The 15,992-nt window shown below is 46.5% G+C and overlaps 2 protein-coding genes across 5 annotated transcripts in view; one reads left to right on the forward strand and one right to left on the reverse strand.

Moving 5' to 3' along the window:
• Positions 1–1,715: 1,715 nt before the first annotated feature.
• On the forward strand, positions 1,716–11,296 carry ppp1r1c (protein phosphatase 1, regulatory (inhibitor) subunit 1C). Of its 3 annotated transcripts, none has more exons than XM_023801680.2 (6): positions 1,716–2,014; positions 2,869–2,929; positions 7,408–7,445; positions 7,832–7,898; positions 10,003–10,218; positions 10,465–10,923. In XM_023801680.2, the coding sequence occupies exons 1-6, from the start codon at positions 1,769–1,771 to the stop codon at positions 10,476–10,478; spliced, it is 642 nt and encodes a 213-aa protein (XP_023657448.1). In that variant the 5' UTR covers positions 1,716–1,768; the 3' UTR covers positions 10,479–10,923. The 3 variants fall into 3 exon arrangements, with proteins under 3 accessions (XP_023657448.1, XP_072556970.1, XP_023657447.2); XM_072700869.1 differs by lacking the exon at positions 10,465–10,923 and adding an exon at positions 10,930–11,296 and having other exon boundaries at positions 1,719–2,014; positions 7,411–7,445; XM_023801679.2 differs by lacking the exon at positions 10,465–10,923 and adding an exon at positions 10,930–11,296 and having other exon boundaries at positions 1,721–2,014.
• Positions 11,297–13,683: 2,387 nt separating this feature from the next.
• pde1a (phosphodiesterase 1A, calmodulin-dependent) overlaps positions 13,684–15,992 on the reverse strand; it is a 35,142-nt gene continuing 32,833 nt past the window's right edge. For both annotated transcript variants that reach the window (XM_023801855.2, XM_023801856.2), the window contains 6 exons: positions 15,777–15,897; positions 15,142–15,223; positions 14,792–14,912; positions 14,390–14,577; positions 13,977–14,261; positions 13,684–13,850 (listed from right to left, as the gene is read on the reverse strand). In XM_023801855.2, the coding sequence (XP_023657623.2) occupies positions 13,807–13,850; positions 13,977–14,261; positions 14,390–14,577; positions 14,792–14,912; positions 15,142–15,223; positions 15,777–15,897 (841 nt within the window). In that variant the 3' untranslated portion in view covers positions 13,684–13,806. The remainder of the gene's footprint in view (positions 13,851–13,976; positions 14,262–14,389; positions 14,578–14,791; positions 14,913–15,141; positions 15,224–15,776; positions 15,898–15,992) is intronic.

The following is a 15,992-nucleotide window of genomic DNA, read 5'->3' on the forward strand; positions in this document are numbered from 1 at the left end:
CAACTAATCAATCTGCCTGTCTTTGGTCAGGTGACAGGAAACCCGGACGATGTCATAGTCGGTCCTGCCATGAGACCTGAATAATTGCTTCAGGGGTGGTATATACACTTTTAATCTTTTTTAAAAACACTCTACAGGTGGGTTTGTCAGCTTTCAGAGTTCTGACTTGTGGTAGGTTGGGAAGGGGCGGTCTTAAAATAAGCCTCAAGTGAATTAAATAAATAAATTGAATTGGCCTTATCTTGCCTAACATGTCTGGGCATACCTTGCCTGGTGAATTTATTATTTTTTTTTTAAATAATTAATTTTTAATTTTTAAAAAAAAGATTTTCCTGATGCAGTACACAAATTTATGTTGCTTTTATGCATTTTAAGCTTACAAACGGGTCGGTGTCGATCCCAACACCAGAGCTGCTATAGTGTTGACCAGAGCATTTATAATTTAGTGGGTTTTTTTTTTATTTTATCTAAATAGAGGTTCCTGACAAAGTCAAAAAGCCTTGATGCAATAAACAAATTTATGTGGTGCTTTTATGCATTTAAAACTTACAAATGCCTAACACCATAGGAAGGTTAAACTGGTGTACCTTAAATCCGAAATAATTCAGTAACCCTGCTTCGTAGAACAAGCCACTGGTCAGCCTATGGCATACGCAAACTTAGTGGCTGCTTCGGGCCCGGTGGCCACCAGGGGGCGCCCCACGTCTGATCAGCCTGTGGAGTGTGTGAGTATTATGGCGAGGGGCCCCAAAAAGAGGTTGAACTGACAATTAAATTGGATTCACTGTGGCCAGGCTAGATGGTATAGCAATGCTTAGCAGAGCCTTTCTGCAGGAACCTCAGGTCCCCACTGTGGCGTAAGAGCTGCTTCATCTCAGCACTCTGTCTAAATGCACTTAGCTTAAGACAACGAAAGCCGGCGGAAATGGCCTTCTCTGACACTTCAGCAGCTCAGCCCCCCAACCCCACCCCCGATGGACTGTAATTACATTACGAGCTTTTATAAGATGATAGCAAGAACTGACGCTTGCTTTGGGCAGAACAGGCCCCGTGTGTTACCGAAAGGGGAAAATATGAGCATTTCCTGCTGCAAGATAACTTTGTAAAGGACGACAAGCCATAAATTCCTTTTTTATTACCGTTGCCAATAATAGTCCCTCCTGTCCCTGGGAATTAACTCGCAGTAATGATTTTTATTTTTAATGAGGTTTACAGTAGTAAATCGACATCAGAAAGAGCCTTAAGACCCAATGCAGCTCACCCCTGTAATCACAAAAATAGAAACCCAGAAAGATAACTCAGATATTGCTCGTAGTTTCCAGCTTATATCTTAACAGTGTGCGGAGATACAGGCATCGTGCCGGAAGAATCCACACCTATTGTTTTATGGCGCTTACAGCAAGTTCATGCCTGTGGTGGCAGGTGGGGTGGGGGGGGGGGCAGGCATCTCAGAGAGCCACAACACACAAAACAACACGGCAAGCTTTCCCAGGGCGTCATCAATAATGCAGGCCGTATCGACAGCCCCCACTGGGAGCTTGTGTTGCACTTTTCCAGCAGGCTGCTAATCAAACCTGGAGCGGAGGTTCATTGCCACTCTGGGAACCGGGAGCCCATGGTCGACTTGCGGAACATTCCGGAGAGCGGCTGGGTGGGGGGGGGGGGCTACAGTGGGCCCGGCCTCATGTCGAGGCACGTCGGGGCAGGCTGCAGACGAGGGGGGTCGACCTCAGGACTCGTGGGGCGATTCCCCGGCGATGTTGCGCTTATGTTTCTTCATGCTGTTGTACCATCCACACAGCTCCCTCGCCCTCCCTCCCTTCCTGTCCTCTTTCTTCTCTCCTCTCCCTCTCTCTCTTCCTCTCTCTCTCTCTCTCTCTCTCGTTCTCTCTTTCCCTGTCTTTCTCTTTCCCACTGTCTTCCTGCTCGGACCATGGAACCCAACAGTCCCAAGAAGATCCAGTTTGCGGTTCCGCCTCTACAGAACCACCTAGACCCACAAGCTGCAGAACATGTAAGTAAAAGGCTCCTAATTGCTCCCCCCGCCACCTCCTATAAATGGGGGCTTAATGAGGATGTTGAGGCCTGTAGAGTTTCTCCACTTTCGAAAGCATGATCAAATATCTTTCTTTTTTTTTTGCTGTTGAAGAAAACTCTTTTCTCCTGGGGTTATTTTTGCGAGACACGTTTTATGTGAGATGTCACACTGGGGAATTGAGCGCAAGGAATTCATAGCAGATGCAGAGCCTGGGTAAATATTATTAGCTACTTCTTGGTGTTTTGCCTCTAATTACCCATGTTTGAGCCCTGCTTGCTCACCTCTGCTGTCACCTTTTTTTACGACATTCACCTCGGCGTAGAAGCGCATGTCGGGTTTATAAGTTGCGCTACAACTTAGCTGCAGACTAATTAACAAAAAAACTGAAATTGCGTTTGAAGTAAGAACTGTTTGAAGGCTGACTGTCCGTGACTGAGTCGTTAGTGGAAGAGCACTTAGATGATGCTCTGGGTTTCAATGAGGAACACTCTCTGGTCTCCCAGTCAGCACCCTCAGCGTTGGGATTGGTACTACATGTACATTTTGCTTACGCTCCCCGCTGATTACGGCACATCTTCGGAAATGAGGTAATGGGCTCTGGCGCACACCCACTCCTGAGTCCTAAGTGGTCATTGATCCGAGTTAAAAACATAAATTGTCCTGGAGTCCGGATAGCTTACTGTTTCATTTCAGCGTACGGAAATAGATATAAAACTGATGCCCGAGTAGCCTGGGTTTAGACACGCAAGCCGCATCCATCGTAAGCAAGTCGTCTGGAGACCTGCATGTGTCGTTCCCCAGCCCATGTTTACCTCTCCTCCCCACAACAGATCAGGAGGAGAAGACCTACACCAGCCACTCTGGTCATATACAGCGACCCTTCAGCAGCAGGTGAGCCATATGGCGGGGGGGGGGGGGGTCAAGTCCATCCAGGGAGGGGGAGGGCCTGCGGGGAGCTGGTTTGTTTACACTGGAAGTATTTACCGCAGAACTTCTGCCGGTATGCTAACAGCCGGCCAGGGTCTGTGTGTGGGCGTGTCTGAGGCCTTCGCTGGGTTAAATATGCCATTTTCACCCACACAAACATTTTAATTTTAAGTCGAGATGCAAGCAGATTTTTCTTTCCCTTTATCCGTGTTCAGATTTCAAGTTAAGTCAAGACAGCTTTATTGTCGCAGCATCCATATACGGGTATACAGTAAATGTATTAAATAGTGTCCCCACAGGACCACAGGGCAACATACAGACAGTGAGTGACAAGGGGAGGGTTTCCACAGTATTTATAGTGGGGGGGGGGGGGGGTGGACACCCATATTACCTGATATGGCAAAATTGCATTTATTTATCTGGCAGGCACTTCTATCTGACGTTACAAATATTTTTGAGAAAGCAGAGGTGGATAGTCCCTGGAATTATTGGGCATTAAAGGCCTTCCTCAGTGGCCCAATAGCAAGATCACTATACCAGCCTTGGGATGTGAACCAGTGACCTTCCAATTACCTGCACAGCACCTTAACCTGCTGAGTCACAAGTCACCCCCAAAATATGGGGAAGCAAGTAAATATTACGCCCCAATTAAGATCTCAAACCTGAAGCAGTGTGTGCGTTAATGTTGTGACTTGGATTGAGTATATCAGTCTCCATTGCGGGAGCTAGGCTGCTGTATATGACCCACAATGCAGTGCGGCAGTGTCTGTGATCACAGTAAAGAGCTGGCGCAGTCACATCCTCGCCAGCTCCATTTTATTCATTAACAGATGGATTCGTGAAAAGCTGAGATTTAGACGCTTTCAGAACCCAGTGAAAAGGAGAGCTGTCATGGCGATGCATGAACCCAGCAGTGGGATCTCCTGCTGCATCAGAGCGCGCTCGGACATGGCCCCCGGCGTGTGAGCCCCTGTGTGAGGACGGCGGGGTGTGACTGCTGGCCATCGAGACGGCACTGTCACTTTAAGGAGAGGGGCAGAATCTGGGTCGTTTGGGCATGTTCAGACGGCTGGCTCCCAGGGGGGGAGAATTGGTGATGCTAATGGGAAGTAGTCCACTAGTGACACCCCCTTGGAGGGTTGGAAACTGGGCCACATGATGACCCCTCCAGTGCTCATAGGCTTTAAGGATGGGGGAGCAGAGTATGAGAGAGAGAGAGAGAGAGAGAGAGAGTGTGTGTATGTTTAGATTACAGTGTGGGGACCAAATATCCAACCAAACTTATTTTTACATTGTGGGGACCACTTTTCAGGTCCCCACAAAGATCTGTGAATGCAATCAAAAAACTAAAAATAACAAATGTCTTGAAGTCTTGTTTTGTTTGGTTACATATGGTTAAGGTTAAGGCTGGGTAGGACTTAAGGTCATCATGCTGGGATTAGAGTTTTCCCCATAGAAATGAATGGACAGTCCCCACAAAGATATAATTACAAACCTGTGTGCGTGTGCGTGTGTGGTCCAGGTATACCTTACCTTGTGGGGACCAAATGTCTCCACAACGTAATGAATACCTGTTTTTTTTTACCTTTTGGGGACCAGTTTCCTATATTTTATAAAAATCCATGACTGCAATGAAAAAACTAAAAATGCAAAAACACTTGTATTTTGTTAGGTTACTTATGATTATGGTTAGGGCTGGGTAGGGGTTAAGGTTGTCATAGTTAACATTAACATTTTCCCCATAGAAATGAATGAGCGGTCCCCAAAAAGATATGATTACACGACTGTGTGTGTGTGGTGGAGAGGACCTACATGTGATCTACACCCCCCATGGGGGAATAAGGTTACACATGACAGCATCCACACAATACACTGATCAGGCATTTTCCTTTCATATGAACATCAGAAGAGATTTGATACTGTGAGCTAATTGGCATTTGTTTTTCAATCTCCTCATTGCTTTTATGATATGTTTATAGATAAAATTGAAATGTTCAAGTTTTGAAGTTTGTAGTTAATTTTTCCATATTTTTTGTTCTTTACATAGTGTTTTAGGCCAATCTTTGATGGCTGTGGGGGAGATATCTTAATTGATCTGAGTTGCTCAGTTACAAATTTGAATATGGAGTCACCTAGTCTACTGAAGGCTTTTACGGACTCTGAGGCCGATAGCGATGGTCTGGGAGATAAACTGGCTCATGGTCTGGAAATGAATAGAAATGAAATAAGGTCATCCTGCATGAACTCTGGATGTAACAACTGTGGGACAAAAACACACACAGTCCCTGAGCAGAATCAGGTCCTGGCTGAGCGGAATCTGGGCCTGGCTGAGTGGAATCTGGGCCTGGCTGAGCGGAATCTGGGCCTGCCTCAGTGCTTTCAGACCAGTGTCTCCGCCTAAGTGTAACATCATGCTGGTGCGTCCCTGGATGGGCGGAGCTAATTGTGCACTCTCTCCATCTGTGATCTGCACTGGCCTAGCAGCCGTTCCCCTTGTGTCTGCAGGCGAGGTCCAACCCACCTCCTGCCCAGTGGCCCACATCTGCTCAAACCGCTACACTATGCACACAATCTGTTTAGCAGGACCCCCAGCAGCCCACTGCTGAGCCGAGGTCACATGGGTCTGGGGTACGTCTCTTGAGTGCGGCCTCCCTTGTTCGTGATCAGTGTCCGCCTGGTCTGGGGCATGTACAGGGGTGAGGCCACTGGGGATCCCCCTGACAGCTGATTGGCCCCCGAAATTGCTTCTCCCCTGTCACTCAAAAAATAATTAAAAAAATATCATTGGCTGATGATGAATTTGCCCCCTCTCTATGAATTATGCCCCTTCTCATGCCCCCCAACAGAATTATCCCTGTTCCTGGAGGTGGGTCGTCTTTCTCTGCTCCATATTGGCCCATTTGCTTCAAACACAAATCATCTGGACTGTAATTAGGAAGCCAGGAGAAGGCCAGCTCAGCACCATGCAGACCCTGCTGGGTTGTCCCTTATGTCTCAGGAAAACGTCCAGGTTCTCTATTTGAACTGATTAGATTCTGCTCTCCTATGTGGGTATAACTCACACTATCGACTACCAGCCTTTAGTTATATTGCATGAGGGCCTAATCATGCTGAGTGCTCTGCTTGTGCAAAGGTGTTTCCACTGTTTGGTGTTTACTTAAAAGGCATTTTCAGATACTGCCTTATCTCTCTTCCTTATACATGCACTATATAAATCTGTACCATGCTTTTTAGCCAGCTGTTCCACAATTAAGCAACAACGCCCCCTTGTGGTCTGTCAGCCTTGCTGTATGTGAAGAAGTACTTTGCGCTCTCCTTAGTATCTGCTTCTACAAAACTCAGTTAACCCCTACAGGTAAATATATAGTCTTTTCACTCCATATCATTCTTTGCCAAAGTGCTTCTAGTGCTATTGTGCTTTAGATGTACTTCATATCTCCTGAATACCTCACGGTATTTTTTACTGCTAAGTGCACATACACAGTTCCTGATCTCCAGAAACGACTCTGTCCGTGCGGCCACAAAGACGTATGCTATTAATATTTCATTCAGGACAATAAAATAGTAGATCCTTTCCTATGAAAAGGTTAACTGCCGTAGTTATGAAGGGAGCAAACCTGCAGGAGTATTACGACCAAATTGCGCCGTACGAGGAGAAACACGATTCAGTGCCGGCTCATGTTTCATAGGCCCGCCGCTACTTCTCGGTACTTCATGTCTGTCATTGGTAAAGTTAACATAAAGGAACAAATTTGGTGCCTTTTTTGCAGTCTGCCCACGTAACGTTTCACCACAGCAGAACCTTCGCTCCAGATTTCTCTCCATTGGAAGCATACGAAAGGTCCATTATGCGTTAAATTATCCAGGAGCGTCTGCACACCTGCAATCTCTCTGCAGACGGGAGGCTGGCTTCAGTCAAGGGAAGCTGACTGATTAGAGGGCCTTTGGGCTGCCACCTTTAATTCCCCCGAGAGCCTGAAATCGATTGGGGGAGGGGAGGGGAGGGGGGGGGGCATTCAGTAGTTTTGTTTGACATCCCGTTTGTGTCTATGTTTTTTTTTTTTTTTGGAGGAAATGATTAATTGCCTGCTGAGAGATCAGTTGCAAATAATACTGTGTTGATGAGGAGGAATGGTGAAGCTTTGCAAATCAGCCAAAAACTCAGGTAAGGTAGGGAGCAGTGACACGGAGCCTAGACAAACCAAATGGAGACTGCTGTTGGACCATAGGGTATACAGGGATTTTATTTTGACAGTCATGTTTCTTTTTTTTCCCTGTGTGCTGTGACCTTTGCTGTTGTAAGATTATATCAGCCTAATCTCTGATCCCCAGAAAGCTTACAGTGGTCATTTTGGTGGGAAGTCTTGGAGGGAATCCTCATTGAATGGGAGGAACAGTAACGCATAAATCTGCCTATAGACCTCACATCTGCTTTCTTCCAGAAGCTGACGACAAGCGGACGACGGGCAATCCAGGAGAGGTGGGTCACACGCTTGACCTGGATGATTGGTTTTACGCTGAGACGGGTTGGATTTGGACACCTCTATGCATTAGAGAGACACAGGCTCTAATCGGGTTTGCAGAAGAAATTGTGCGTCTTTCCTTTGAAGTGAACCATCCTAAACTGAGAAAAGTGCACATTTTTATGTCACGGATCCGGCCTATGAAAGGCAATCGCTCACTTTCCATTTTTCCAGACACCACTTAAACGTCCCGGTCGTGTCCTATCATTTCCTTGAGATGTTTTGTGTGGGGGCCAGGACTGATACGGTTATCATCGATTGCCTGGATGGATCCTGCACCTGAAATAGCGCCACGGTAACCGGATCGCCTTAATGTCGCCACTTTCCGTGTTCTGCGTTCCAGGCCCCGGGTGCAGAACCAGCCCCTCCGCAGGTGGATCTGAGGGATTATGCCCCGCCCACCATGAGAGGTACTGTTACACACCCTCACCCCAACCAGCTCCTCCACATGTTCTCTCTTCTGTTTCCCTGTTTACTTTGCCACCACTCAGCCATGAAAGAAAATAAATGCAAAAGAAAATGTGTTTATAAAAATCTGTGATTTAATTTTAAACAGGAATGAACTAAACACGGCGTGAGAAACAGCGCAAGCCGCACACAGTGAGAGTCGCATCTGCATTTAACCGATATAACAGTGAGAAACAGTCTAATGTTTGTGTGAATGACACTTTATGAATTTTAAGCGCCAACTCACACAAGAATTTACATTTAATTTGTTTGGCAGATGCTTTGATGTAGAGCTATGTATGTTTGTGAGAAAGCAGGGGTCAGACAGACCCTAGAGCAATTGCAGACCAAGGGCCTTGCTCGAGGGCCCAATGGTGAAATAACTTTGAATTGAATTGAATTGAATTTGAATTGGTGGCCTGCTGATCACAGGCACAGCGTCCTACCCCACCAAGCCACCCCCCACACAACCACATGAGCTTGACAAATTCAACCTGATTGTTGTCGCAAAATAAATACCGTTAGGATAGATGGGAAAAGAAGTTGGCAAACTGTGGACCCATCGTGTGTGTGGGTGGCTGACCATGAGAAGAGATGAGGACAGGAAGTGAGGCTGTGTGTGTGGTCTGGTTTCAAGCCCAAATCCAGCAGCTCGTGGTGGACGAGACTCCCGCCACACCAGAGACGAGTTAGCGGAGCGTAATCCAGGCAGCCATGGAAGTGAGATATATTAAGTGCACAAGGTGTGATGTGGATGCTATTGGTCCTTATCAAGTCATGTGACTCTATGGGGGAAAAAAGTTTTTTTTATTTTTGGCACGAAACGACATTTGCAATATTCTGACCATGGGCAGCAATACTATGCAGGGCTTGAGTGATTGTAGGGTGAAAGTAAATGCGGGAGATGTTCTCTCGCTGATGATGACATTTTTTTCTGCTGTAGGTATAATGGCTCCATTAGGGTAAAGAGAGGCCTGGGCTTTGGGGAGCTGCATGATTGGTGTTCGCAGCTGTGCTGTGGCAAGGAGCTCTGTGTGAGAGAGGGGCCATTAGTCATGTGACACACGGATCGCTCATCCGTTCAGAGTGGACTCTGCGGAGCACGCACACACGCAGACGGCGACCGCCACAGACTCGCACAGCCACACATAAATGGAGACGCTTAAACACACAGTCATTCACACGCTGGAGGGAATTGCATGCAGGCACTCAGGGAAAAAAAAAGAGACTAATTTGCACATTTTTTTTGCCATGTCCATTAGGTGTGATTGCAGCTTTGTGGTTTTACAAAGCCAGCCAGTCAGCTAACACCTGAGGAGCCGGAATATAATTGGAGGAATTAATTACTGACTTAGCAAGGGACCTGCGAGGGCATTTAGAGGCCTCCAGCATGACGCCTGCACACGGCGCAGAGAGGCTTCAGCAGCGTCTCGAAAACGTTAGGGGAGCATTTAGGGGTTGTTTCAGAAACTCATTGCTGACTCATGGAGGGTGGAACCGACATGAAATTTACACATCGCTTACCTCACTGGTGGGAAGGAGGGGTGCGTGGGGGGGGGCGGTGGAGATGCATTCCTCCATCCAGACAAGCAGTCTGACCACTAGCAAGGGCACTCAGCATCCCACCCCAGACTAGCTAACCTAAAGTGCCTCCACTCCATCCTATGTCATTACCCACAATGCCATTCACTTACAGATCAGGGGGTGGAACCATATCATTATAGTATTAGGCCGGGTCATGAACGGAATATCTCTCATGCTTGTCCCTATGGTTACAAACTGCCAATGCCATGGAGGAGGGGCAGTCAAACTCATTCAGATCTCTACTAAATAAAATGATACTGACACATTTTAAATATTCAGCTACTGTCTGAATGGCCTGTTCTTGTGTGCTGTATTTTTTTTCCTCTCGTTCTTATGTTCTTATAAGACACTCAAAGTAGAGGAAGTACTTAAATCCTTAGAAAAGGTAGATAATTAAATCGAGTGCTTCAGCTTGTGGATTTTATTGGAGCGGGCCTCTCCTGCTTTGTGGTGACACGTCTGCCCTTTTTCGGCTACGTGTAGAGCTGCAGCTGGTCATGGAGCAGCACCTTCAGAAGCAGGAAGACATGGAGGCAGGACCAAGTGTAGGCATGGAGCCCTCGAGTCCAGTCACGGAGCAGTATTGCCCCAGTATTGGTCAATGGACCAATTACAGCAACCCGCAGAACAATGGGAATGAGGGTTACACAAGTTCACTTCATAGTGCGGAGGAGAGCATGGAAAGCAGCTCCACTGCAGGTAAGTTCCATGTGCTGCTGTTATTCTTCACCATAAAGAATGGATCATCGATGAATTTACATTATGAGCTTGAAATTGCTGTTCATGAGAAATGTATTCCCTGCTATATACCTGTGTGGTATTCTCAGAGAAAGATTGATGAAGAAATATATGTAGTTTGAGATTCCTGATCCTCCAAAAAACAAACAGAACTGTAGATTTCTGAAATCTGACAAGTTAACATAAACCTAGAATGAATTCCTTCAGGATACGGGAACTGAAGTGCTTGCCAGGTGTCCGTTTAAACACGTAAGGGGAGGAAAAGCAGCCAGCAAAACAAGCCCGGTCACCTGACAGCCCTGTGAGAGAGCTGTGGCCACAGGGGGCAGCGGCACGGAACAGCCATCTGATGTCTGCAAGCCAAACCTCTTTATGTCACGAACAATTTGTCTCCATGGTATCTAGAGGGCGGTACCTTCTTCAGTGTTTTAATCCTTGACATTCGTTCTGAACACAGACCTTCCTGTCTCGCCATTGCAAGCATCAATATGATATAAATATTACTTCCTGAATGGCTGATTTCAAGCGATATTCTGGAGACTGGAGAGGCTGTCCCTCAGGATTATTTATACGATTGCTTTGCGTTGTGTTCTCTTCTTCTCTTTTTCTGGTTTGTATGATCTTATTGTGTATAATGTTCATCTTCATCATTGTATTTACGGTGCCTTACAGGAGATTCGTCAGCATCAGAGTTCCAGCAGGGAACCCTGTCCAGTCCATCGTCCATCTCTCGATAGCCAGACTACCCTGAGGAGCTTTCTTCTGGCCTACAGCTGTCCTTCACCCACCAAAATGCATCTCACACCACAAGCCGCCATCGCCACCTCCATTCTAACCCACAGTTCAGCAATAGTTTTCTCGCTATATACCGTGTTGGTATTTATTATATAAAATTAGATTTTTATCTATGGTTTGTTCTGACGGGAGATGGCATGGTGATTTTCATAATGATCTTTTTAGATAAAGAATACTTGTATCATTTCCAATGGTTTGTCTAAGTTTGGCCTTGTTAAAGCATTTAATCCACCTGTGTAATGTGTCAAAGTGAATAAACATTCATTTAAAAAAAAGTCCCAGTTCAGTGAATTGAACATTTCAATATATTCCACTTACCAGGCTGGAGATGCTGTCAGATTATTTATAACATACTGACAATGAATTCTATATACATGATTAATATACAGAAAATGGTATGCAGTGGAGGTTAATGGTGTCTGACTGGTATATAACAAAATTTCCCTTTAATGGATACTGGCATTACAGAGATGCCTAGATAGCAGACGACACTGGTTCATAATAGTAGATAATAAAAGGGGATAGATAACATTTCACTGCAGTATAGATGCCAATAGGAAGTGGGAAAGTATTGTTTAATGGCAATAGATCCCAAAAAGGAAGTGATCAGTACTGTTTAATGGTACTGGATACTAACAGAAAGTGAATAGTACTGTTTACAGGCAGTGGACACCCATGGGAAGTGGTCAGTAATGATTATTCTTACTAGATACCAATGGTAAGTGGATAGTACTCTTTTATGGCACTATATGCCAATGGGAAATGAGTAGTACAGCTTACAGGCAGTGGACACCCATGGGAAGTGGACAGTAATGTTTACTCTTACTAGATATCAATGGTAAGTGGATAGTACTCTTTTATGGCACTATATGCCAATGGGAAATGAGTAGTACAGCTTACAGGCAGTGGACACCCATGGGAAGTGGACAGTAATGATTATTCTTACTAGATACCAATGGTAAGTGGATAGTACTCTTTTATGGCACTATATGCCAATGGGAAATGAGTAGTACAGCTTACAGGCAGTGGACACCCATGGGAAGTGGACAGTAATGTTTACTCTTACTAGATATCAATGGGAAGTGAATAGCACTCTTTCATAGTACTATATGCCAATAGGAAGTGGACAGTATTGCTTACTGGCCATATATGCCAAAAGGGCAATGATGTTTAATGGAAGTAGATAGTACTATATCTAAGTTATTGGATACTACCGGAGAGTCAGAAATGAAATTGTGTGCCATTGGACCCCATCTTCACATCATCACTTCAGTATCTGACCCTGCCTGCTGTGTAGGTCAGTGAGTCAGCTCAGGGGACAGACTGAGTGCACAGGGGAGAAAGCAAGCATTAGCGGGTGTGCAGAGAGAGAGAGGGAGAGAGGGAGAGAGGGTGAGAGCACGCTCACCGCCAGTCCTACACTCTGCTCCGGGCATCAGAGTGCCGCAGCAGCCGGTGGGCGGGGGGGGGGGGGGGAGACGACGACGACGACTGTGTGCTGTGCCTTACACCCAGGCCTTCTTCACGAATGAAGACTTTTAAACCTTTCGGGAACAAAGTCTGAGCAGAAACAAAGTAGGTCGAGAGTATCTTCTCGCCCAACACTAATGAGGGCATGACAGAACAACTACGCCCCCCCCCGCAACAGGTGGAACACTGTGGGAAGGACCAGGAGGATCTGTGGGAGAAGGAGTGCCAGATTGCCACTGATTTCCCTGGTGTGTAAACAAAAAGACTCAGCAAATCTGTCTTCTCCCTATAGCTTTGGCAAATACAGCTTAACAGACAGAAATATTCATGACAGTCATACTTAGAAACGTTTTGCTAACACTCTGTCTTGGTTTAGTCACTGGTGGCTGGAAGTTTGACTGTCACTGTGTTTCTCCGGTCTTCTGACAAATGGTGGCTGCTTGGAAGCCACGCTCAGTTTATCATGAACCACGGGAGGGCTGTGTATAGGCTGCTTACAGGGCCGTGGTGGGCTTGCTGTCTGCTTGTGCGGCAGCAGACTTAATATGTCATCTTCTGCAGGCCTTTCGGAGGGCTGGTGTTGCTAATGTCATCTTGTGTCTTGCCCACGCTAAATGCTAAAGGGCTCTCTGGTGTGAGCGTAACAGCTACCTGCCGTGCTCAGGACATGCCGGCATTTGATTAACATCAAGCCTTTGTGACTAACAATGTGATATTACACAGCCTGTAAGCTCGGTATGTTAATGCTGTCATGAGCACTAAAGTACTAACATTACTCTGACAGCACAACTGTCGCACATTTCCACACACAAAGCTCAATGAATTTATATCCAGTTATACAGATAACTGATGAAACCTATGCAACTTTGATAGAGAGAAAAGAAACATTAAGCCTAATCCACAGGTAGGGCTCCAAGTTAAAAGGCAGGGATGCTCATCTTCAATTGAATATAAATATAAACAGAATATCTTTATATATACCTATAAATGAAGAAGAGAAAGGGGCTTCTGGACATTAAGGATGCGCTAAGTCCCCTGCTTTCCTTCCGTGGCTCTCTAAGAACGACTGGAGAATCTGACTGCAGAGTCCGGCTGCGCTTCTGCAGAGCTGCGCTGTAATCTGGAGGTTTCCTGGCATGTGCGGAGAAAGACACCAAGGTGTAGTGTGGCAAGGGGGAGCAGGAACCCCGTCTTTAATAAATAACAATACATTAAAGACTGAAAATAAAACCAATGTACAAAAACAGAAAAAATATCTGGGAAGCAAAGATGTGGCGGTGGGCATCAGGGGGCATCCGGGTTCTCCTGGCATGGCTCTGGGTTCTCCCCTGCGGAGAGATGTCACCTGTCGGTCACCATGACAACCAGGTTTAACCCTGATGAGATACGTTGCTCACTCAGGCCGTGGTACAGCGATGAGCAAACGCTCCTCCACACGCACACTCGTCACAAACCTCCGTCGCCGTTCCACGGCGGCTGCTCGGAGTCGGGCGCCTGCGCGTCCGAGCCGGTCTCCGGTGACCCAACATCGCCCTCTGCTGGCGGTGAAGGGGGCTCCTGCTCCAGGGAGCTCTGGGAGTTTGCATTGTTCAGTTCGTTTGCGTTGGACTCCGCCTCGCCGTCCATCTGCAGGCGGTTCTGTGACGACGCTGCATCTGTCCCGTCAGAGGCCTCGACCTTCTCGTCCCCTATTGGGCCTTTTCTGCCAGAGGACATCTCCCTCTCCTTATTGGCCAGCTCTGCTCACAAGGCAACATAACACAGGCATCAGCCTGGGATTTCCTACTGCTGAACAATGTAATGTTTACAAGAAGCAGATAAGCCATATATTCAGGCACATTCTGGACCCGGACTGCTATACTGGCACCTTGCACAGCCAGCTCCTTCCAGCACTCTTTGTTTTGCTGGATGACACTGGCCAGCGTGTGTCGCACATGCTTCAGGTCGATGCCAGCCAGGGAGTAGTCTATGGAAGCCCCTTGATCAGCAGATGAGCCCCGGTCGCTGTGCCTCTGCACGGACTCCACCACTGTGCCCATGCTCCCACCGCTCAGGCTGTAACCGGGAAGAGGACGTGTGAACCCCAGAGAATGCTGGGAACTCCGGCCGTGTACCTGCCTCTGGTGACACAGCAACTTGTTTCCGTGTTAATAAGTGTCCTGGTTACCTGTGATCATTATACGTGTAATTTCAGGTTGATTAGACTAGCCACTCAATACATGTGTGTGGACTCCAGAAGCCTTCCCAGTAAGCCCTCGGTGCAACAAACCTGGACCTCTGGTCTCCAGAGTCCGCTGTTCTTAAAGCTTCCTCTATAAGAGGAGTAATAATTTTCTCAGTCGAGTCGATCAGGACAGAGAAGGTTGGTTCAACGATGAAGTCAATGAACCCTAAAAAAAGGCATTCACAAATGATGACAAACACAAAACAAATATTACATAAACACAGTCACCAAGGCAGAATCCTAAAGACATTATTATCTGAAGGTCTTTAGGATTAAAACGCTCACTGGTTTTAATCTACCACAAGAGGGCACTCTGGTGTTTTCCCATCTCTCTAAGATCCGAATCTTAATTTGGCACCATGGAAACAGAGACAATGGTTAATAAAGAGCTTCACCTATCTGTGACTGTGCAATCATGGTGGCCTTGCGATCACACAGAGGGGAGAAGGGCAAGCCCAGTTCTGCCTCCTTATCACCCTGCAAGCAGACCAACAAACAGGATCAGGCAGATACCATGAAGTGTCTGGTGATTCAACCTATTAAGATTCAAAGAAGGGAAAAAAACACCTGATTTTGGCTGCATCATAGATGTCTGTATCCAAAGTGACTCGCACTCATAATTTTATACTTTACATATTTATGCAAATGTATGTTTAAATTGAAATTAAAGTACTTTCCAGAAAGGTAGACCAGAAAAAAAACATTCTGTAACATAAATGGACTATTGCTAGCTACCTGACCTCATGACTAGCTTTTGTTATGATCCTTGCGTGACATTTACTTATCTGATGCTTTTATCCAAAGCAACATACAGTAGAGAGAAGAGTTACTTTTTGTGTGTGTTCCTTGGAATTTGAACCCATAACCTTTACATTGTTAGTGCAATGCTCTACTTGAAGAGCATGACCTGCTGTCTTTTACCCCTGTCTACAAGTGGTTAGTCAGTCCACAGTTTCTCACAGTTTAGCAGCATGTCTTCCTGTTTAAAGTGACATTCCCGTGGTCCGGCAGGCCACAAGAGGGCACGTACCTGTCTGAAGAACTCCTCCATCAGGGCTTGGGTCCAGCGATAGTGCAGCTCCCAGGCCTTGGCCGGGTGGCTGATGTCGGCTGCATGCAGCATCAGAGATAGCGCTTTAGCCTTGTCTACTCTGTCAACCACAGACAACAGCACATCAGCCGGCACACGCACACACACGCAAGCGCAGTGTCACCAGCACCCGTGCCAGCGGGTGGGCACAGGCAT

Source organism: Paramormyrops kingsleyae, chromosome 16 (genome assembly GCF_048594095.1).
Source record: "Paramormyrops kingsleyae isolate MSU_618 chromosome 16, PKINGS_0.4, whole genome shotgun sequence".
Taxonomy (NCBI): domain Eukaryota; kingdom Metazoa; phylum Chordata; class Actinopteri; order Osteoglossiformes; family Mormyridae; genus Paramormyrops; species Paramormyrops kingsleyae.

Coding starts and splice junctions, on each gene's coding strand:
- ppp1r1c (XM_023801679.2), top strand. CDS start 1,769: ATGTTTCTTCATGCTGTTGTACCATCCACACAGCTCCCTCGCCCTCCC. Junction 2,930..7,407: donor CAGCGACCCTTCAGCAGCAG/GTGAGCCATATG, acceptor GCTTTCTTCCAG/AAGCTGACGACAAGCGGACG. Junction 10,219..10,929: donor GGAAAGCAGCTCCACTGCAG/GTAAGTTCCATG, acceptor GGTGCCTTACAG/GAGATTCGTCAGCATCAGAG.